The sequence below is a fragment of the Salvelinus namaycush genome, chromosome 16 (assembly GCF_016432855.1).
Source record: "Salvelinus namaycush isolate Seneca chromosome 16, SaNama_1.0, whole genome shotgun sequence".
Lineage (NCBI taxonomy): Eukaryota > Metazoa > Chordata > Actinopteri > Salmoniformes > Salmonidae > Salvelinus > Salvelinus namaycush.
In genome coordinates, this window is record NC_052322.1 from 30565788 (window position 1) to 30588032 (window position 22245).

The window sequence follows — 22245 nt, forward strand, 5'->3', positions numbered from 1 at the left end:
TCAGAGGTGGGAGACTTCAATGTTTGCTTAATTATGATCACCTTCCTGATGATAAGCTCCTTTGTCTTTCTCAACAATTTATTGGTATAGCACCATCCTCTCTACCTTTTCTAGCAGCCCTTTCACCTGCTCTCGGTTGGCGAGGTCTTGGTGAGGACCTTGTGGTTGAAGATATGGTATCTGTTCTGGCACCTCTTCAGCAGAGCCTTAAGTGCCTTTGGGGACTCCTATGTACTCTTCTATCTGCATGCCATCCAGAATCTCCTTGTGGTGAAAAGAACCAACCCGTAGTTTGCTCCACTTTCTCCCTAAAAATCGTAGTAATTTGCCCCACAACCATCTCATCTTCTTCAGTGAAGCGGCCGAGCGGGATGACTACAAAGAAGGCATGGGGGCCAGGGACACACATCTGGCAATCTCAGTGTGGAGGTAATCTGGAGCAACAAAAAAATACACATGTCAAAGGGTAATATTGGAAGCAACACCTGACACAAACCAGAAGGTAGGGCTAGTTAAATATGTTTTCTTCAATGGTTAAGTTATGACAATTTTTCCCCAATGGAATGATGGAATGATGGATTCAGTCAAAGTCCTGTGACAATATTGAAACATAAAAGAAATATATGTAGTTATACCTACTTGAAATGACATATATTTCAGATTTAAATGTTAGCTATTGGTTAACCATTCTCTGCTTTTGCAAACTCTTTTGTAGCTTTTTGTTTCATCAATGATGTAATGAGTAGAGCCTGTAAAGGATTGTTACAATAACTAACAGTTACAATACACACATTTAACACTATTTTCAAGATACAGAAACATTTAGGCCAAAGTAGCTTTGAATCCTGATTGAACCTTTAAAAGCAGTAATGCAATAAAGTTTCACTGTTTAAAGTGTAGCCCGTCCAGATGGTCAGCTATAGATTTCATAGATCGTTTTTAAGTCATTCACAAAATGAAAATAAATGGCTTATATTCATATATTTTTCTAGTGTTCTCTGCTCACCATTTACAAATCATCAGTTACTTGCCCTCAACTAAGGTTGTTACATTAGAGCTACCTATTCTTTAAGAACATACATGTAAAACATGCCATTGCCAAAATAATGTTGCATTTGGTTGCAAAGGACAATATATTACAAAGTACAGACAGGCATGCATACTTACTATATCCAAATGATGATAAGCAGCAGTATTTTAATCCTTGTTCTCTTACCTGTCCTCAAAATGAGGCTTGGACACCTGTTCCCCGTCAGAGAACTTTCCCATGGATTTTCATAGAAATCACCTGACCACAACCTTGCTTTCCTCTTACGTTTTGAGGCAGCAGCGAGTAGAGGATGAAATGAGAGGACACAAAGAATAAAGGAAATACTTTTGACATTGAGTCAGTTAGAGCAGGGTTTTCCAAACCCCCCCCCCACAAAAAAACACAGGACAGAGTTTGGGAAATCCTTAGGTTCGAAGACCTCCTCCTCTTAACTTGAGCCTCTTGTCTGCAATTCTCATAAATAAACAGAAAAATAAGTTAGGGATTCATGAAGTAGAATGTGATGGTAGGCCTACTTTCATCTGAAATTGAACATAAGAAGTCAGTGGGAAGGCAGTCATAGCCATATCAACATCAGTTAAATGTTTTGCATAAACCCCTGCTGTATGACTGACTATACATTTCCTCTGATATCTTTAGTGTGGGATCATCATTCTAACACTGTCGAGACTGGAATTACACCGTTTTTTCTCTCTCACAATATCTTCAGTTTCAACAGAAATAGAAACAATTCAACTCCTCAACCTTTAAGCAACAAATCACACTGAAGGTGACAGCATCACTCAGGATAGTCAACAACGGCTTTATTCAAACATGAAATAAAAAAAATACTAACAAAGAAACAAAAAACAGAAATCACAAGGTTTCGCATAAATACATACGGTCCAGAGCATATCAGAGACGACACATTTCAAAAAGGAATATACAAGAACATTTAGACGCAAGCAGCAAAATAACCCAACAAAACAAAGACAATGCATATAAGCACTCATCTGAAATAATGTAGTGTTTTCTCTGTTCCTGGCTGTTATGAAGCATGTATGCATCTCATCATCTCAAATGCATTAATGGTAGTTGCCACTTAAAGGTTAATATGAAACTAATAAACTATTAGCATGGGTCTTTGCATTGTGTGGACAAATTGCCACCTTACCAGAGATCAAATGGTCATTGCAGTCAAGAGCTAGGTTATAGACATCAGTGCTACAACCCAAAATGCTGACAGTACAGACCGTGGGATCCATTGGTGTCATGCTTCACTACGCTGAATATTTCAATAGTGTGCGTGGTGGTACCAGTGAGAATACAACTCAGAGGGGAATATCATGTCTCCTAACCTGGATGAAGGAGGCTCATGTTACTCAGCCCTTTGCATGGTGTATCATGACGAACTATGATATCAAATCAATCAGTAAAGGAATGGATGAAGGGCAAATGCTCAAGTTAAATACTAGGGCCAGGATAATACCAATACCGCAATACTCGTTAGTATCGTGGCAAGGAAACAAAGCAGGTTTAACTTCTTTAAGAAAACAGCCCTAATGTTAGAAACAAACCTCATTATGTTGTCATCCAGTCACATTTATTTTCCAAGCTATAGCACACAATATTTGACATACAGCAGGTTTTTAAAGGACCAAAAGACTTGATCTGCTTCGTGTTTTCATTTTTGCCATGGAAAAAAAAACATTGAGATACTGGTATCGTTCCGGCCCAATTAAATACCCCTGCAGGACACACCTTAGAACAATAAAACAAAAAAGAAACATAATAGGATCCTTGCTGATCAAACATTGCTATCTAATTACATGGATAGCAGACCGTTTTATAGTATTCTACTGTAATTACTGCAGAAGACACAGTTTCAGTATAGTGCTTTCAGAGCATCGTCCTATGGCAGAGTGGTTCTTATTTACTAATAAGTCAATACAGGGCCTAATCTATGAAATAGAGTATAAGATGGTGAAACTATGAAATAGGACTAGTTCTCTCACACTGAAATGTGCACCCTGACTTAAAAGGGGAGCAAGCTTTGTCTTTTGATGTATATAAACAACTCATACCAATAAGAATGGAAAATACTATTCATATATATTTCTGTGTGTGGTGAATATTAGTGAACTTTAACAGTTTTTTCAACTATAAAAATAGCTAAAAAAATCTGACAAGTATTTTTAGTACAGTGTAGCGTTAAATTCATATAGATTATTTTATTTTAAATAGCAGATACATTAAAGTAAAAGGCTGGTATAAAAGTAATCTGCTCCTCCTTTCCTCCTAAGACATTGGCATGTAACAGACTCAAAACAGAACACCAGTCCTCCACACCTTCAACTTACGCTTTAGATAGAGCAGCGTGAGGACTAAACTCAAGTCATCTATTTCCTGCCGAAGCAATACTACTACTCAACCTACCAAACAAGCAGCCTGGTCCCAGATCAGTATACGCTTCAGCCAACTATAATGCTAGTCAGAGAAGTTGGCGAAGCACAAACAGATCTGAGCTCAGGCTAGGAATGGTAACTCGTCCCATTTGTGACAACAGCATTGGGTCTCTACAGGACATAACATAAGTGTCCAATTGCAATGTCCAAATCACTGGACTGGTGGAGCAAGAAGGCCCCTTCAGCCCAAATGTGGCAAACAGAAGTCACAGAATCTATTTCACACAGGACAGGGGTTAAGGAAGGGTCAGGGGTTGTAAGCAAACATCCAATAAGACTTTATATAAAATATAACTCAGTTACCACTCACTGTCTTCATTACAAAAGCCTTTTTTTGTAAATTAACAAAAAAGGTGAAATGAAAACAAGGTAAAGGATTTAAAAGGAAACAAGGGGAGTTGTCTGTCAAGCTCCATGAAGCCACAAGGGCAACAACTTTTTTTAAGTGAAAATGCAAAGACACTAAAGCATGAATCATGCAGAGCCTTCACTTCCTCACACAGTTGGCATAACCACAGGTATAACTAGACACGGGCATGCACACACACACACACAGGCTCAAACACGCACCAACACACACACACCAGTCCCATCTGAGAATTAGTCTCTTATAGCCAGACCTTGGGCAACGGCACATTCAAAGATTGCGGAAGTAAGCCGTCTGGCAAGAGAGACTATCTGAGAATGGGATGTACAGTATAATAAGTGGGTGTCTATGGAGGCAGCTGCCTGCCAACATACACCACAGGCGGCCGGTGACACCATAATTGGGGAGGACGGGCTCATAGTAATGGCTGGAACGGATTAATGGAATGGATTAATAGAATGGTATTGAACACACCAAATACATATTTTCCATGTGTTTGATACCATTACATTCATTCCATTCTAGACATTATTATGAGCCGTCCTCCCCTCAGCCTCCTGTGCCATACACCCAGATATAAAAAAGAAAAAAAAAAAGAAAAAAGGAAACCCGAGGAGAACTCCATGGCTCACGCCACTGACATTTTAAGGACACTTAAAAGGAGGATTGTATCATTTGGGTTGAGCCCGAAAGCGTGTCTCTTTGTACCTTGTCTATGCTGGTTATAGAGTTGCCAAAGCATGATATAAAAAAAATAAAAGATATAACTGAAATAAATAACTCAACTCTTCCAGTGGATGTGAAAAAAAGGCCACTGAATGCGTCTGAGATGCAAACTCAACGGCTCATCAGAACCTAACCATGACCCTTTAGGCTTAACTCTATAACTTGAGGCATTAATTATTGGCATTGTTCATTAATGAATATAATCTTATCGGAGATTGAAATCCTGAACTGAAACACAAAAACCTCACCTGAACTCCTAAACAAATCCTCCACGTACAGTATCAGTCAAAAAATTTGGACACCTACTCATTCAAGGGTTTTTCTTCATTTTTACTATTTTCTACATTGTACAATAATAGTGAAGCCATCAAAACTATGAAATAACACAAATGGAATCATGTAGTAACCAAACAAAGTGGTTCTTCAAAAAAATGAGATTCTTCAGTGGCCACCCTTTGCCTTGACAGGTTTGCACACTCTTGGCATTCTCTCAACCAGCTTCACCTGGAATGCTTTTCCATGTCTTGAAGGAGTTACCACATACTCATTGGCTGCTTCTCCTTCACTCCGCGGTCCAACTCATCCCAAACCATCTCATTTGGGTTGAGGTCGGGTGATTGTGGCGGCCAGGTCATCTGATGCAGCACTCAGTCACTCTCCTTCTTGGTCAAATAGCCCTTACACAGCCCGGAGGTGTGTTTGGTCATTGTCCTGTTGAAAAACAAATGATAGTCCCACTAAGCGCAAACTAGATGGGATGACGTCTCGCTGCAGAATGCTGTGCTAGCCATGCTGGTTAATTAAGTGTGACTTGAATTCGAAATAAATCAAAGACAGTGTCACCAGCAAAGCACTCCCACACCATCACACATCCTCCTCCATGCTTCACGGTGGGAACCCCACATGCGGAGATCATCCATTCACCTACTCTGCGTCTCACAAAGACACGGCGGTTGGAACCAAAAATCTCAAATTTGGACTCATCAGACCAAAGAACAGATTTCCACCGGTCAAATGTCCATTGCTCGTGTTTCTTGGCCCAAGCAAGTCTCTTCTTCTTATTGCCGTCCTTGAGTAGTGGTTTCCTTGCAGCAATTTGACCATAAAGGCCTGATTCACAGTCTCCTCTGAACAGTTGGTGTTGAGATGTGTCTGTTACTTGAACTCTGTGAAGCATTTATTTGGTCTGCAATTTCTGAGGCTGGTAACTCTAATGAACTTATCCTCTGCAGCAGAGGTAACTCTGGGTCTTCCATTCCTGTGGTGGTCCTCATGAGAGCTAGTTTTATCATAGTGCTTAATGGTTTTTGCAACTGCACTTGAATAAACTTTCAAAGTTCTTGACATTTTCCAGATTGATTGACCTTCATGTCTTAAAGTAATGATGGACTGTCATTTCTCTTTGCTTATTTGAGCTGTTCTTGTCATTATATGGACTTGGTCTTTTACCAAATAGGGCTATCTTCTGTTTACCACCCCTACCATGTCAAAACACAACTGACTGGCTCAAACGTATTAAGGAACGAAATTCCACAAATTAACAAGGCACATCTGTTAATTGAAATGCATTCCAGGTGACTACCTCTTGAAGCTGGTTGAGAGAATGCCAAGAGTGAGCAAAGCTGTCATCAATGCAAAGGGTGGTTACTTTGAAGAATCTAAAATATATTTTGATTTGTTTAACACTTTTTTGGTTACTACATGATTCCATGTGTGTTATTTCATAGTTTTGATGTCTTCACTATTATTCTACAATGTAGAAAATAGTAAAAATAAAGAAAACCGTGAAATGAGTAGGTGTGTCCAAACTTTTGACTGGTACTGTACATCAACGTCAGAATATGGCTGTTAGAGAGTTGGTCAATCTGTGAGACGGGGCTACTCAATGACTAACTACTAACAGTGCCTCAATCCCATAATAGCACAGATTTCATATGGCAAAAGCAAGTAACAATACAGTCATCAAATGGACACTGTTAGGAGTTAATGGTGAGGTCCCTATACAAAACCAATGATATGGTAAAATAAACTTTTAGTCCAAAGTTTCACACACTTCTTGTTTTACATGTTTTGTTGAGAACATGAATCGTGACATGCACACTTGCTGTCAAACAGTGCATGTTAAACTTCCTCAGAAACCCAGTTAGAAAGTTTGATTGACTAGGGCCCTGAAGCTGGATGCAATCGCTACAGATAATTCCTCTCCAAAAATGACTTTTTGACCAATTATCTATCCAGTTACTTCCCACTTCCTCTCTCTCAAGCAACATCATTTGAGTGGGAGAGATTTAGCACAGACACACCTTGCCCAAAAGGCCAGCCCAGAGTGGCTTAGGGCCAAACCCCTAAACACAGCACAAGCAGTGGGGCAGTTGGTGGGGCACACACGGGTAGCGGATTCATACTTTAAAACATTTAACCAGTTGACCCTGCCCTGCTTACATCCCATCCACAGAAAGAACAACTGAACACAAACATATGAGGTCATCAAAACAAACAAAAACATAACTATTAAAACATAGGTTCTAACACAAAAGAGACAGTTAAGGTTGTTTTGGGGAATAAAAAATGTAAGTGATGAAAAGACAAAATGTCACATTGAGAATAGCCCCCTCACTTCTCCTCAGCTCCATCCCTCCATTCTCTCCCTCCAACTCTATGAGGCTTTGGCTTTTCTCACACGGGGTGACGTCTTATCATCGGACTTCACCACACCGTTGGCAGAACCTACTAACAAAACAAACAAGAACAACATGTCAGAAACATATCTGCATCACAGAGTTGTAATGGCTGGAGGTGGGTGTTCCAAGTGGGCAGGGGCGGCGGCGGACTCACCCCGGGCCAGGTCCTTCTTGTGGGGCTTGCTCTTTGGGCTGAAAGCCTTCTTCTTGGAGGCCTGGCTCTGGCTGTGCTCCCTCCACTTCTTCAACTGGAAGTTGATGAACTTCCACATCATCCAGGCCTGGGTCAGGCAAATGGCAGCCAGGCACGTCATCCTGAGAGGCAAGGGGGGAAACATTATGAAGACCAGCCATGAGCAATGACAGGCGTTTTACTTTCTTTGATAGATGAAAAGTTCAAACTTGCTCTCAAGGGCCAAATCAGAGGAGGTAACAGGGCAAATTACGCAATCTTAAGAAACATGACTTGCCTAATGGTAAGCACATTGAAGTTGCCTTTTGCCAGTGAGAAACCCTGGTTCTCTGCGCGGGGCAGTCCGAAGCCAAAAGTCAGTACGGAGAGGGTGAGGGTAAGGAGGCGAGCGATGACGAAAAGTAGCGCCCACAGAGTGAAACTGGAAAAGAAAAGAGAATCTGAGTTAGTCACCATGGCAACAACAGTGACATCTTCCATGGGCTCACGTAAGACACTATCGGTTATTCAAATCAATCAGTTTAGTCCGATAAGGGAGGAAAAGCTCCCATTGTATCACACACGTGACTTGCTGAAGGTGAAAATAATACAAATTAAATTCAAAACCTCTCTCTGTATGCAGGTTTTATTCCCAACTTTTCCCCTCCTTGTATTGACTGGTATGAAAATGGAGGGGGTGTCCAGCATACAATTCATACATACCCCTTCTGCTTGTTCTCGTCACTGAAGTAGAAGAGGCGTGAGGCGTGGAACAGGAGCTCCACCAGGTAGTGAGGTACCAGCAGCACCAGGCCCAGCCGGTGGAGGCTGAACACAGGAAGTCCGCAAACACCAGGGGAAACAGATAACAGACCTTCATCAGATTACATTTTCTGTCCAGGGATTAACAGTACTGAACTACTCAATAAAATTAAATATTATTCACATTTGCAGGAGGAAGCATCTTTAAAAGTTGTCCAGAAGATAGAAGCGATGATTTATGCATATCTACCATAAAAGGGTCTATAATTGATCCATGCAATGCAATTATGAGTGGCACTACTTCCAATATTGTTGTTTAGTATGTTTGGGCAAAATGGTTCTGTTACAGTCTAATGCTACGTAAATGCTTGAATTGAATAGTACTATATGTACTGTATCAACTGGTAATTTTCCATAGCTGTCCAGTACCCTCTTCACACACACTGCACAAAGGAGGGATTTGCTGCTGACTCCTTATCGATCGGGCACTAGATGCCCAGCTCAAGGCCAAATTCTTCTTCTAACTGAAAATAACTCATCACTCCCCTCAGTCATGTAGGCTGTGAGAACTGGTTAGAATATGTTCTTGTTTGTACAATGCTTTAAGGAAGTGGAGCCAAGTCCCCCTAATCTCTCATGTACGCTTGCTTTCCCCTAGGAGAGGCAATCAGCTCTGAGTAGAATAAGTATATAATGACTGTGTGATTCTGTAACTTTTGAGTTCTTCTCCGGTTCATCCTGAGAGTGATCTCTCTTGCAATTGATTGAATAAACTCCTATTGCTGATAAGTTCTGCCTGATTCCTGGAATGAGTTTTCCTCAACAAGTAGGTGTCCTCCCATCGATTAGAAATATTAAGGTTGTTTTTTGGGGTAAGACCACCACCACGAGGGCTGTTCGAGAGAGGATACGGAAAGAAGACAGGGAAAAGTGATTCAGCCCACAACATCAGCAGGGGAAAATGATACATCATAACAGTGAAGCCATTTGCAAAAAAAATGGAATGACATTCTTCCTTCCCTATACTCCTGTCAGTCATGCCCAGTGATCAGAAAGAGGTATGTGGAGCACTAGGATCAAATTAAAGCCCTACGCTGCTTTTACCCATCTTCCAGACCAGTGGTCTTGAAGGAGAGGAGCTGAGTAACAGAAGGCCATTAAAATAGTATTGGGTCAAGGAGGTTCAGAGGCCAGCTAAAACAGTTAGAGGTACTTCTGATGATTATACTACTTTGATAGGATATCACGACTACCTTGATTACTGCTGAACTTTTCCACAGTCACTTTCACACAACAAATGAGTTTGTCAAACTTGACCTGGATGTAGGAAGATTAAAAAGGTTGCCTGTATGGGAGGTATTTTGAGGACAAGGCAAATACGTTCATACAGGTTTACAACTAACCCCACCCATCACCTCAGACACCAAACTCTCTCCGGGGAAACCGTGCATTCGGAAAGTACTCAGACCCCTTCACTTTTTACACATTTTGTTACGTTACAGCCTTATTCTAAAATTAATTAAATAACATTTTTTGTCATTAATCTACACACAATACCCAATAATGACAAGGCGAAAACAGGTTTAGAAATTTCTGCAAATTTATAAAAAAAGAAATACCTTATTTACATAAGTATTCAGAACCTTTGCTATTTGACTCGAAATTGAGCTCAGGCACATCCTGTTTCCATTGATCTTCCTTGAGATGTTTCTACAACTTGATTGGAGTCCACCTGTGGTAAATTCAATTGATTGGACATGATTTGGAAAGGCACACACCTGTCAATAGTTGACAGTGCATGTCAGAGCAAAAACCAAGTCATGACGTTGAAGGAATTGTCCATAGAGCTCCGAGACTGGATTGTGTCGAGGCACAGATCTAAGGAAGGGTACCAAAAAATGTCTGCAGCATTGAAGGTCTCCAAGAACAAAGTAGCATACATCATTCTTAAATGGAAGAAGTTTGGAACTACCAAGACTCTTCCTAGAGCTCGCCGCCCGGCTAAACGGAACAATCGGGGAAGAAGGGCTTTGGTCAGGGAGGTGACCAAGAACCCAATGGTCACTCTGACAGAACTCCAGAGTTCCTCTGTGGAGATGGGAGAACCTTCCAGAAGTACAACCATCTCTGCAGCACTCCACCAATCAGGCCTTTATGGTAGAGTGGCCAGACGGATGCCACTCCTCAGTAAAAGTCACATGACAGCCCGCTTGGAGTTTGCCAAAAGGCACCAAAATAACTCAGACCATGAGAAACAAGATTCTCTGGACTGATGAAACCAAGACGGAACTCTTTGCCCTGAATGCCAAGCATCATGTCTGGAGGAAACCTGGCACCATCCCTATGGTGAAGCATGGTGGTGGCAGCATCATGCTGTGGGGGTGTTTTTCAGCGACAGGGACTGGGATACTAGTCAGGATCGAGGGAAAGATGAACGGAGCAAAGTACAGAAAGATCCTTGATGAAAACCTACTGAGGAAAAAGACAACGACCCTAAGCACACAGCCAAGACAACACAGGAGTGGCTTTTGGACAAGTCTCTGAATGTTCTTGAGTGGCACAGCCAGAGTACGGACTTGAACCCAATCGAACATCTCTGGAGAGACCTGAAAATAGCTGTGCAGCGACACTCCCCATCCAACCTGACAGAGATTGAGATAATCTTCAGAGAATAATGGGAGGAACTCCCCAAATACAGGTGTAGCCAAGCTTGTAGCATCATACCCAAGAAGACTCAAGGCTGTAATTTCTGCCAAAGGTGTTTCAACAAAGTACTGAGTAAAGGGTCTGAATAGTTATGTAAATGTAATATCTGTTTCTTATTTTTATAAATTAGCAAAAATGTCTAAACCTGTTTTTGCTTCATCATTATGGGGTATTGTGTGTAGATTGAGAGAAATAAGGCTGTAACCTAACAAAATGTGGAAAAAGTAAATTGGTCTGAATACTTTTCGAAGGTACTGTATATACAGTACCAGTCAAAAGTTTGGACACACCTACTCATTCAAGGGTTCGTCTTTATTTTTACTATGTTCTACATTGTAGAATAATAGTGAAGACATCAAAACTATGACATAACACATGGAATCATGAAGTAACCAAAAAAAGTGTTAAACAAATCAAAATATATTCAAAGTAGCCACCCTTTGCCTTGATGACAGCTTTACACACTCTGCATTTTCTCAACTAGCTTCATGAGGTAGTCACCTAGAATGAATTTCAATTAACAGGTGTGCCTTGTTAAAAGTCAGTTTGTGGAATTTCTTTCCTTCTTTATGCGTTTGAGCCAATCAGTTTTGTTGTGACAAGGCAAAGGTGGTATACAGAAGATATATGGATTTGGTCTTACCAAATAGGGCTTATGGCAAGAACAGCTCAAATAAGCAAAGAGAAACGACAGTCCATCATTACTTTAAGACATGAAGGTCAGTCAATCTGAAAAATTTCAAGAACTGTGAAAGTTTCTTCAAGTGCAGTCACAAAAACCATTAAGCACTATGATGAATCTGGCTCTCATGAGGACCGCCACAGGAAAGGAAGACCCAGTTACCTCTGCAGCAGGTAACTGGAACTAGAGTAACTAGAGTTAACTGCACCTCAGAAATTGCAGCCTGCCTCCCGGGTGGCGCAGTGGTCTAGGGCACTGCATCGCAGCACTAGCTGTGCCACCAGAGTCTCTGGGTTCGCGCCCAGGCTCTGTCTCAGCTGGCCGCGACCGGGAGGTCCGTGGGGCGACGCACAATTGGCCTAGCGTCGTCCGGGTTAGGGAGGGTTTGGCCGGTAGGGATATCCTTGTCTCATCGCGCTTCAGCGACTCCTGTGGTGGGCCGGGCGCAGTGCGCGCTAACCAAGGGGGGCGGGTGCACGGTGTTTCCTCCGACACATTGATGCGGCTGGCTTCCGGGTTGTAAGAAGCAGTGTGTTAAGAAGCAGTGCGGCTTGGTTGGGTTGTGCTTCGGAGGACGCATGGCTTTCGACCTTCGTCTCTCCCGAGCTCGTACGGGAGTTGTAGCGATGAGACAAGATAGTAATTACTAGCGATTGGATACCACGAAAATTGGGGAGAAAAGAAATTGCAGCCTAAATAAAATGTTTCACAGATTTCAAGTAACAGACACATCAACATCAACTGTTCAGAGGAAACTGCGTGAATAAGGCCTTCATGGTCGAATTGCTGCAAAGAAACCACTACTAAAGGACACCAATAATAAGAAGAGACTTGCTTGGGGCAAGAAACACGAGCAATAGATATTTGTCTGGTGGAAATCTGTCTTTTGGTCTGAGGAGTCTAAATTTGAGGTTTTTGGCTCCAATCGACGTGTCTTTGTGAGACGCAGAGTAGGTGAACGGATGATCTCCGCATGTGAGTTTCCCACCGTGAAGCATGGAGCTGGTGTGATGGTGTGGGAGTGCTTTGCTGGTGACACTGTGATTTATTTAGAATTCAAGGCACACTTATGGCACATAGCATGGCTACCGCAGCATTCTGCAGTGACACGCCATCCCATCTGGTTTGCACTTAGTGGGACTATCATTTGTTTTTTTAACTATCATTTGTTTTTTTAACAAGACAATGACCCAACCCACCTCCAGGCTGCGTAAGGGCTATTTGACCAAGAAGGAGAGTGACTGAGTGCTGCATCAGATGACCTGGCCTCCACAATCACCCGACCTCAACCCAAATGAGACGGTATGGGATGAGTTGGACCGCAGAGTGAAGGAAAAGCAGCCAACAAGTGCTCAGCATATGTGGGAACTCCTTCAAGACTGTTGGAAAAGCATTCCAGGTGAATCTGGTTGAGAGAATGCCAAGAGTGTACAAAGCTGTCAAAGGCAAAGGGTGGCTTTTTTGGTTACTACATGATTCCATATGTGTTATTTCATAGTTTTGATGTCTTCACTATTATTCTACAATGTAGAAAATAGTAAAAATAAAGAAAAACCCTTGAATGAGTAGATGTTCTAAAACTTTTGACTGTGTATGTTTATGTTAGCTATGACATGCTGTGGCTGTGGTTTGAGTGTCTTAATGCCTATTGGTCCACATATTTCATTATAGTGATTATGTTCCCCATAATCTATATAATATATATGTTTATAGATGTGTTGTGTATTTTATGTATTGATGGAGGGCTCATCCGTAAAAGTATTGATGCAGGGCTCACCCCCTGCTAAAATAAAAATAAAATAAGTAATAGTAAACTTGAGTTATGATTATTATAATTTTTTTTAAATCCTCAATAGTGGTAGAGGTGACCTCTGGGAGCCAACTCCAAAGAGACCACACTCAAGTCCTCCATCCCCCACTCACTCAAATGTAGGAACTGGTTCCTCCAGTCTGACCCCTGCTGCCGTCTCTGGCTCCACACCCACCCCCACCATCTAGACGTGTGAAGAGGCCAGCTCAGAAGTGGAGGAGGGCCAGTGCACTAGGGGCAACTACCACTGAGGGAGAGGAGGTTGGCACACTGTGCTAGAGGATGATGTGGAGTCACTTCCACCATCATGTCGACCTAAAAGGCAGCCAGGACCTCAGCTGAACATGACTGGAAAGTACAGCCCCCTTCATCTTTGTGTGTAAACTTAAATTTTTTATTACCATAGCATTTGTGTATTTTCTCTATATTTATCGACTTGAAAATGTATCAACTGACCAATTCAGCCACTTGGGTACATTTGGGCAAACTCGTGAGGGACACCTGTGAGACTTCATACAAAATATTATGTAGCTCTCTCCTTCTTGAATGTATCAGTCTGTTGTCCTGTTGTGGACAACATCTAAATTATCCCCAGCTTCCTCTCTCAATGTATGGCCTTTCTTTTGCAATAAAAATAGAAAACACATGTTTTTTTTGTTTTTTTTAATCTTTTACCAGATCTATTGTGTTATATTCTCCTATATTAATTTCACATCTCCACATTCAAATTGTTTCCTTTCAAATAGTACCAAGAATATGCATATCCTTGCTTCAGGTCCTAGGGTACAGACAGTTAGATTTGGGTATGTAATTTTAGGTGGAAATTGAGATGAAGGTTCCTATCCCGAAGAGGTTTTAAAGTGCATAAGTAAGGAAGTGCTGAACGGTAGCTCCATTCATAGTCTTTATCTTCTTATCTAACCACTTCCCTGAGATGACGCACACTCACTTTAAGATGTAGGCACCGGTGATGTGGAAGACGTAAAGACAAATGTAATAGAGCTGTCGGGGAATATCCTCCTGAAACACACAAGCAGGAAAGAGCCTTTATTAATGACTGCTGTATCAGTGTAGGTGTGTGGCACAGCAGCTTCAGTGCCACATGACTTTTACAGTCACAAATGGGTTTGTAAGAGGAGAATAAAGAATATGAACCATGTATTGCAACAATTGGGGAATTACAGAATCACAAGATGTATCCTTCCATGTTTAAATGACAGATGTGTCATCTTTAGGACCTAACCCAAGGTGTGATCATGCACCCTTACCTTTCGCACTTTCTGGAAGTACAGCTCAGGAAGGCCATGGAGCCAGTATGCGATTTGGCAAATGTAGAAGAACTTCACCTGAAAGCTGCAGAGAGGGCAGGTTACAGGCAGGCAGAGATCCGGTCTATCTATGCAGGGAGCGAGTGGATATGATTTTATTTATTTCACCTTTATTTAACCAGGTAGGCTAGCTGAGAACAAGTTCTCATTTGCAACTGCGACCTGGCCAAGATAAAGCATAGCAATTCGACACATACAACAACAGAGTTACACATGGAATAAACAAAACATACAGTCAATAATACAGTAGAAAAATAAGTCTATATACAATGTGAGCAAATGAGGTGAGATAAGGGAGGTAAAGGCAAAAAACAGGCCATGGTGGCGAAGTAAATACAATATAGCAAGTAAAACACAGGAATGGTAGATTTGCAGTGGAAGAATGTGCAAAGTAGAAATAGAAATAATGGGGTGCAAAGGAGCAAAATAAATAAATAAATACAGTAGGGGAAGAGGTAGTTGTTTGGGCTAAAGTATAGATGGGCTATGTACAGGTGCAGTAATCTGTGAGCTGCTCTGACAGCTGGTGCTTAAAGCTAGTGAGGGAGATAAGTGTTTCCAGCTTCAGAGATTTTTGCAGTTCATTCCAGTCATTGGCAGCAGAGAACTGGAAGGAAAGACGACCAAAGGAGGAATTGGCTTTGGGGGTGACCAGTGAGATATACCTGCTGGAGCGCGTGCTACGAGTGGGTGCTACTAGTGATGGGACATGAACGTTTGATCATGATAACTTAGATCCTGTTACATGCATTTACAAACATGATTTTCAAAGATAGATGAAAGTCCATCAATAAGAAAAATGTATGTAACCTGGGAGAAAATATTCAGTTCACAATCTATGCATTCCTGCTTCAACTATTTCCCCTAATAAAATGGATTGAAATAACACCTCTTTACACAATGAGAAATGAGGAGAGGGATGGAAAAGACAGACACTTAGCGCTGTGTGTCTAGCTTGAGTAAAACATCACATTTGGAATAAATATTTTAGGGAAACCTGATGTCTAAAATGGATTTGATGAGACAGCCGGACAGTGTACTCCCATGCTCAATATTAGGGCTGCAATCCACCCTGGGTCACTAAGGCCTTTCCACTGTGCCAACTCAAAAATCTGAGCCGTCACAGAACACTTGTGGGGAATTATTGTGTTCTAGAATACTTGGTAACTCCCCAAAAAGTTGTGATGAAAACAGTACTAACCCTGTCCCTCTGACATTGAACATTGAAATAATGAATGAGTGACCCGAAGGCGTAAAATGTATGTATAAATCCTTACTTACACCATGTGGGTGTGTGGGTAGCCCTCCCATAAGAAAGTAGGATTTGTCGCAAATTCCTCCTAACAGATAAGAGAGACGGCATGAGCCAAAGAACAAATACAACGGGATGGACCGATTGTCTTGTCTTCACATAATATTCCAAGGCTCCTGGCAGCGTTTCATTGGTCTTCTTACCGCTGTTAAGATGCTGCAGCCCCAGATGAAGGACAATAAGTAGAAGGCAGCAAGCTGTCCCGATTCATTGAACTTGCTATGTTTGGTTTTCGACAGGTGCAACCGCCTATTCATTTTCTGAAATCAGAGAGAATAGGACATGAGATATGCATACCGACGAAGAGAAACGTGTCTGTTATCATTTGTTGTGGGCTGTGTAAGAGAAGGAAGTGGCCGTGGAGGATACTATTTGACTGCCTAAGAGGATGAGAAGGATAAGACTGCTAAGAGAGACAAGGCCAGACCTTAAGTTATGATCACACTTGGGCTGGAAAAGTGGGGGAGAGACACGCACAAGCACAGACAGTGACTATGTGTTCTGTAGATTAACTACCTATACAGATATCCTCCTTTCTCTCTCAGTCACACACGTGCATGCACACACACGCACGCACACACACACACACACAAACAGGGGTCTGTGTGCAGAGACACTCACATCGAGAATGTATTCCTGTATTAAGGCGTGGAGTATGACAGCAATGAGTAGGTAGAAGAACACAGTGGCTATGTCTTTAGGACCGTACTGGTACAGGTTCACTTGCTCAGCCCTCTCATCTGATAACATACAGATGAACAAAAAACAACTTGGTCAATGGCTTCAAATACAAGGTACTAGATACATGCACTAAATACTGTAAAATTATATTACATTTTAGAAATAAATACAAAGAAATATGTCAGCAGCATCCCACTGCTGGCTTGGCTCTGAAGCTAAGCAGGGTTGGTCCTGGTCAGTCCCTGGATGGGAGACCAGATGCTGGGCCAGTAGGAGGCACTCTTTCCTCTGGTCTAAAAAAATATATATACATACCCCAATGTGCCAGGGCAGTGATTGGGGACATTACCCTGTGTAGGGTACCATCAATCGGATGAAATGTTTAATGGGTGTCCTGACACTAAAGATCCCATGGCACTTATCGTAAGAGCAGAGGTGTTAAATTCCCAACCTGGCCACCTAATCATCCCCCTCCTCTCCCTTGTAACTATTCCCCATGTCATTGCTGTAAATGAGAATGCGTCAACTTACTTGGTAAAATAACTACTAATAAAAATTATGTAAACTTACCAAGACTTTGAGTCACATTGTATTGAACGGTGATGAACATGATGGCAAATTTTGCTGTGACCTGCAATAAATGAAAGATATCAAATAGAAGCAATGTTGTAGCAAAAGGTCTTGTCATGGTACTTTGTAACAAGAGTGGTTCTTCCTGATAATGCAGATGGTCAATCACAATAAAATGTTTGCGATTATTGTGGATAGCCAGATTAATATAATGGTTCGATTAAAACCGATACATGCTTTGCAAGAAAGATTTCCCTAATAATCCTATTTACATGAATACATCTGAAACCAGGCTACCTGATGGCACTCTGAGAACTGCTGAAAATCTCCAATCAAAATAAACGTTCTACCACAGCGAACATGTTATTTTTGGGAAACAAATGTTGTTCTGATTTCAAACATATGACGTGTATATGTGAAAACTACTTCTAAGACGCATACATTCAGTTGTTCTTAACATACTTCACTCGTGCTAAAGGGAGGCTCGCTCGGTTGGTGCTAGCACATGCCCAGACCAAATACACCGCTGGAACGCCATTAGGGTGTTTACATGATTTAATAATTCGAAAGATTGCCCAGAAAACAAGGTGTTGTAATTGCCGTATGTTTACTTCGATTTTGACCTTAATAAGATTAAGATAAGAGTACGGCGTTTACATGACTATTGCATAATCTGCCTACTGCCATAATCAGTTTAATATCGGATTATTAGTGTGTATGTAAACGTACTCAATGAGACTGACATATTGGATGGGGAATTGGCTAGATAGCCAACATGCGATCGTGTTTCATTTTCAGAACAAGTTGCCTAGCAGGCTAACTTAGATAGCAAGTTCAGTTAACAGCAACAAGCACTCAATTGATTCGTTTTTGTAGACTTGAATGGGAGTTGGGTAATGTAAACAATCCCCATCGTTTACTGTCACATGCATGGATGTGATAGCAAACTGGCTAGCGCCATCTATCCATTTGGTAATATTAGATAGCTAGCTAGTTGGTGTGACATGCTAGCTGACCAGCAACTATTTAGCAGTGTGCATCCTGTCTTCCTTGGCAATCGGTGTGACATATGAGAAGGGAGACGCTTGCGCCCAGTCCCCTTTGAGTCTTGCTGACGTTGTCATCACAGTTCAGACGAGGCGTTTTCTTATATACTGTGCAGCATACATTCCATGGTTTAACACTGTACCTCGAACATCAGGCCGAGGAGAATTATCATAGCCACACATGAAACCATATCCGCGTGATTCTGGATCACGAACTCGTGGCTCAGAACCGGCGGGCTCTTGTTCTTCTTTCGGAAACCCATGGCTGACCGATACAGCTCTCCCTACCTGCCGCTATTCAGTCACTCGCAGCCCCCGCTTGCATTCAGATGCAAACTGTCCTATTTTGCTCACGCCACTACTGCCAGTTCACGGTGTAAATTGCCGTTCATGTGTTAACTAGCTTAGAAACGATAAAAATGTACACAACACCACGCACTTTGTTACTGGCCAGTCAAAAGTCCCCTCCCAGTTCGGTTCCTACACTCAAGAACCGCCCATTGACGTAGATAGAAAATCCCGCCTCGTTGAACTCATGGTTGACACTATGCTGAACAAATCACGTGCAAGGGAATTGGTGGAGGAGGTGTCGGTTTCCTATCAAGTCAATTAGGGGATTCGATTAATCTGGCACAGGGTGAAAATTGATTGCATTCGTTTTGGACCCGGGCTGCCTCCCGGGCGTGAGCCAGGTTCCCCGCTCAAAGCCCACGGTGAAGTCTGCTCCACACAAAAGTGACGCAGTTAAGCACAAGGAGTAATGAGTAGGATTCTGTGTTTTCGCATGCAAAATGTATTGCTTTTGATAAAAACGCTTTATCTGCCTTCCCAATGAAAACTAGTTTGAAAATATATGTTATGGAAAAGTGGTTTATGTTTCTGCAGGATGCATGTCACGGACCATGCACCGGTGCCCCAAGGTTCAGTGTAATCGAATCCGCCCAATCAATGTTGAGGGAAAGAAGGGATACCTCCAAGCCATCTTTCATTCCGTCCAGTCAGATTTTATTTTATATACATATCTTCATTATCGGGTACGTATTGATTGTTTTACGTGAAATACCATTTATTCCTTTAGTTTTAGCAAAATAAAGCGTGTAAAATAGGAAATATTTCTCAATGTGAATCAGGAAACGGTTGTTATTATTAACGTCAGCAGCTAGTTAGCTAGCTAACGTTAGCTAGTTACTGTAGCCAACAAAGCCCACTACGCAAAGGAAGTAGCTAGTGGTGATGGTGAACCCGTTTGATATAGCTACGTAGTTACACTTTACAAGTCTGTTAAGTATATGGAATTGTACAGCCTAAAGGAACCAACCTAGGTAACTAGGTACACATTAGTGTAATCCTACTGTCAATGATGGTACAATCTTTCATCCTGGCTTGTCACTCATTCAGCCACTCCTGACCCCAGCCTTCACATTCAATAATAACACAATTATATGTATTTTAGTATAGGCTGTCAAACCATATTGATATGAGCTGTTATGGTATAATTTGGCTCTGCCATATCATTTTTACAAATGCCAGGATTTATAGATATGTCCATTTCTGTATCAATATGTCCTTTTTGTAAGTGGAGTACCGAGTAGCTACAGTCAAGGATGACATTTTCTGTACACTTAACTTTTTAAACCTAGCTAACTGTTAACTGTTCCGGAAACATTACACAATGGTCAAGGTACCAGGAGTACGAGCTGATTGAAAACCAATCAATATAGACCTAGTCCTTTCGACAACATTTGTCATACAAATTTGTCAAACAAATGTTTCACAGTAACCCGGCCAAGTTCCCTAACAGAGCAAGCGGCAAAAAGGCACAGCGTGAATAACCCTCTGGTCTAACAGTTGACCTTTTAAGCAAGACACCGCACAAATAGTTCAGCGTATGTCCATCTATCTAGGCTAGACAGTTGTCACATTAGCATGGTTGACAAATATGTCAGATAAGTATTCATATAGAGGCAGGTGTGAAGAGTCACCGGTGGAAATGGTGAACCTGTGAGGGCCAGGGGCGTCTGAATCTGTCTGACGTTATTCTCATTTTATTCACTAGAGGACAGCATTGCACGTGCTTGGATTGTGTTGTGAAACCAATGACTTCTGTGTTCTTCCAGCCCCAATTCTCCACCAAGCACACATGTCATGTGCTCACAACAACATATCCTTTCAAAAGGGAAAGGGGGATACCTAGTCAGTTGTACAACTGAATGCCTTCAACTGAAATGTGTCTTCCACATTTAACCCAACCCCTCTGAATCAGAGAGGTGCGGGGGGCTGCCTTAATCGACATCCAGGTCATCGGCGCCCGGGGAACAGTAATTGCCTTGCTCAGAGGCAGAACGACAGATGTTTACCTTGTCAGCTCAGGGATTCGATCCAGCAACCTTTCGGTTACTGACCCAACGCTCTAACCACTAGGGTACCTGCCGGAAAGGCTATAATGATATAGCCTAATGGCTTTGCTATTCACATATCTGCACCTGCGGTAAGGAATAGTGGCAGATGGTGAAGGCACAGTGAAGAGTAGTACAAGCACAGAGTGTTAGGGCTCAGACACACCAATAGCGTTTGCTGGCCGAGAATATTTAGCACCTCTGAACGAAATTTGAGAACCAAGTGCGCAACGATTTTACATTTGGAATTGTGTGAAAAATGTTGACAGACGAAACAGAAAAACGCTAGATCCACATTCAATGTGTGCGAGCCTTAGTTACCATTTCTTGTAACCTCTGTGTTGGGAGTGTGGCCTGGTGAGCTATTTAAAACCTACTCCAATTGACAAACTGGCCTGTCTGCGAGTTAACAATAACAGACAGGTGCTGTTACCCAGGTACAGTGAATTATTGATGATTTTCACGAAGCACATGATGCAAGCGGGAGGTTCCTTGGAACGCACGTACACGCACATACTGTCATTTGTTCTGGTCTGGCATTACAAAATGTCTCCCCTTTTCCTAACTTTTCTTTAATGTAATAAGTGCTACTTCCAACCTCAATTGTAAGACCAGAAATTAGCCTATATGTTATGGATTAGGCCTTATAAATACTCCAGAACAATAACCATCCACAGAATAGAATGTTAAACAGCACTACAACAAACATAACACTGTGCCCCAAAATTAGCGATTACGGGTAGTGTTTATAACGGGTCAGAAACTAGATTCAGCCGAGGGCCCGAATTTTGTCGGAGTGGATGGTCTGGGGCCGGAATATAATTATAGTAATTTGTACACTTCAAACTGACCACAAGTCAGGCAAAAAATAGATTGTTTTTTTCAAATACAATCATTTCATGCCTTGATTACATTGAGACACAATCACGCCTCATTTAAATAAATTGGAATACTTGGGAACAGATTTCCTAAATTACCTTTTTTGGGGGGGCTGGTGATTTTAGTCTTTTTTTTAAACTGAAAACAACCCCCAAACTACTCTGGGGCGCCCCCAAAAAATCACAAATGAGCCTGTTGCTGACCCCTGGTATATAACAATATGTAACCTATTGTATGTATTTATTTTTCAAATCTTTTTTGCCTAAAAAGTATTGGCTGTTTTTTTTGTTGTGTATTTTTTAGACCAAGCCCATAAATAGCCTTTCTTTTGAATTTATTAATATTTATTACAGAATATTTGTAACTCGTTTCCTTTTATGTTAATCTTATTTGTTTTTATATGATCTGGATTTACCATTCAGTTTTTCTTTTAATTCCACTTATATTACAGGGAAACATTCCCTGGTCTAATTCCACTTATATTACAGGGAAACATTCCCTGGTCTAATTCCACTTATATTACAGGGAAACATTCCCTGGTCTAATTCCACTTATATTCCAGGGAAACATTCCCTGGTCTACATTTTAAATTGTGTGCAATTTCTCCAGGCCTTGGTTGTAGTTTTGGTGAA

General features: G+C 41.6%; 2 protein-coding genes across 4 annotated transcripts in view; one reads left to right on the plus strand and one right to left on the minus strand.

Annotated features, from left to right (window-relative positions):
* Positions 1–6348: 6348 nt before the first annotated feature.
* LOC120061308 (translocating chain-associated membrane protein 1-like 1) lies at positions 6349–18802 on the minus strand. The gene is made up of 11 exons (XM_039011021.1): positions 18482–18802; positions 17293–17353; positions 16663–16781; positions 16185–16301; positions 16011–16069; positions 14670–14754; positions 14351–14421; positions 8165–8269; positions 7740–7883; positions 7424–7584; positions 6349–7315 (listed from the first exon to the last, which is right to left on the minus strand). Exons 1-11 carry the CDS (start codon positions 18599–18601, stop codon positions 7245–7247), a joined length of 1113 nt encoding a protein of 370 aa, XP_038866949.1. The 5' UTR covers positions 18602–18802; the 3' UTR covers positions 6349–7244.
* A 491-nt stretch (positions 18803–19293) lies between these two features.
* LOC120061309 (protein kinase C-binding protein 1-like) overlaps positions 19294–22245 on the plus strand; it is a 30770-nt gene continuing 27818 nt past the window's right edge. For all 3 annotated transcript variants that reach the window (XM_039011022.1, XM_039011024.1, XM_039011025.1), the window contains exon 1: positions 19294–19372. The gene's annotated coding sequence lies outside the window, so the exon portion shown is untranslated. The remainder of the gene's footprint in view (positions 19373–22245) is intronic.

What these genes read in the sequence shown, in the direction of transcription:
- LOC120061308 (XM_039011021.1), bottom strand. Translation starts at nt 18,601, where the DNA reads ATGGGTTTCCGAAAGAAGAACAAGAGCCCGCCGGTTCTGAGCCACGAG. An exon ending in TCCTCGGCCTGATGTTCGAG is followed by an intron (nt 17,354 to 18,481) that starts GTACAGTGTTAA and finishes CATTTATTGCAG; the next exon opens with GTCACAGCAAAATTTGCCAT. An exon ending in TTCAATGTGCTTACCATTAG is followed by an intron (nt 7,585 to 7,739) that starts GCAAGTCATGTT and finishes CTTGCCTCTCAG; the next exon opens with GATGACGTGCCTGGCTGCCA.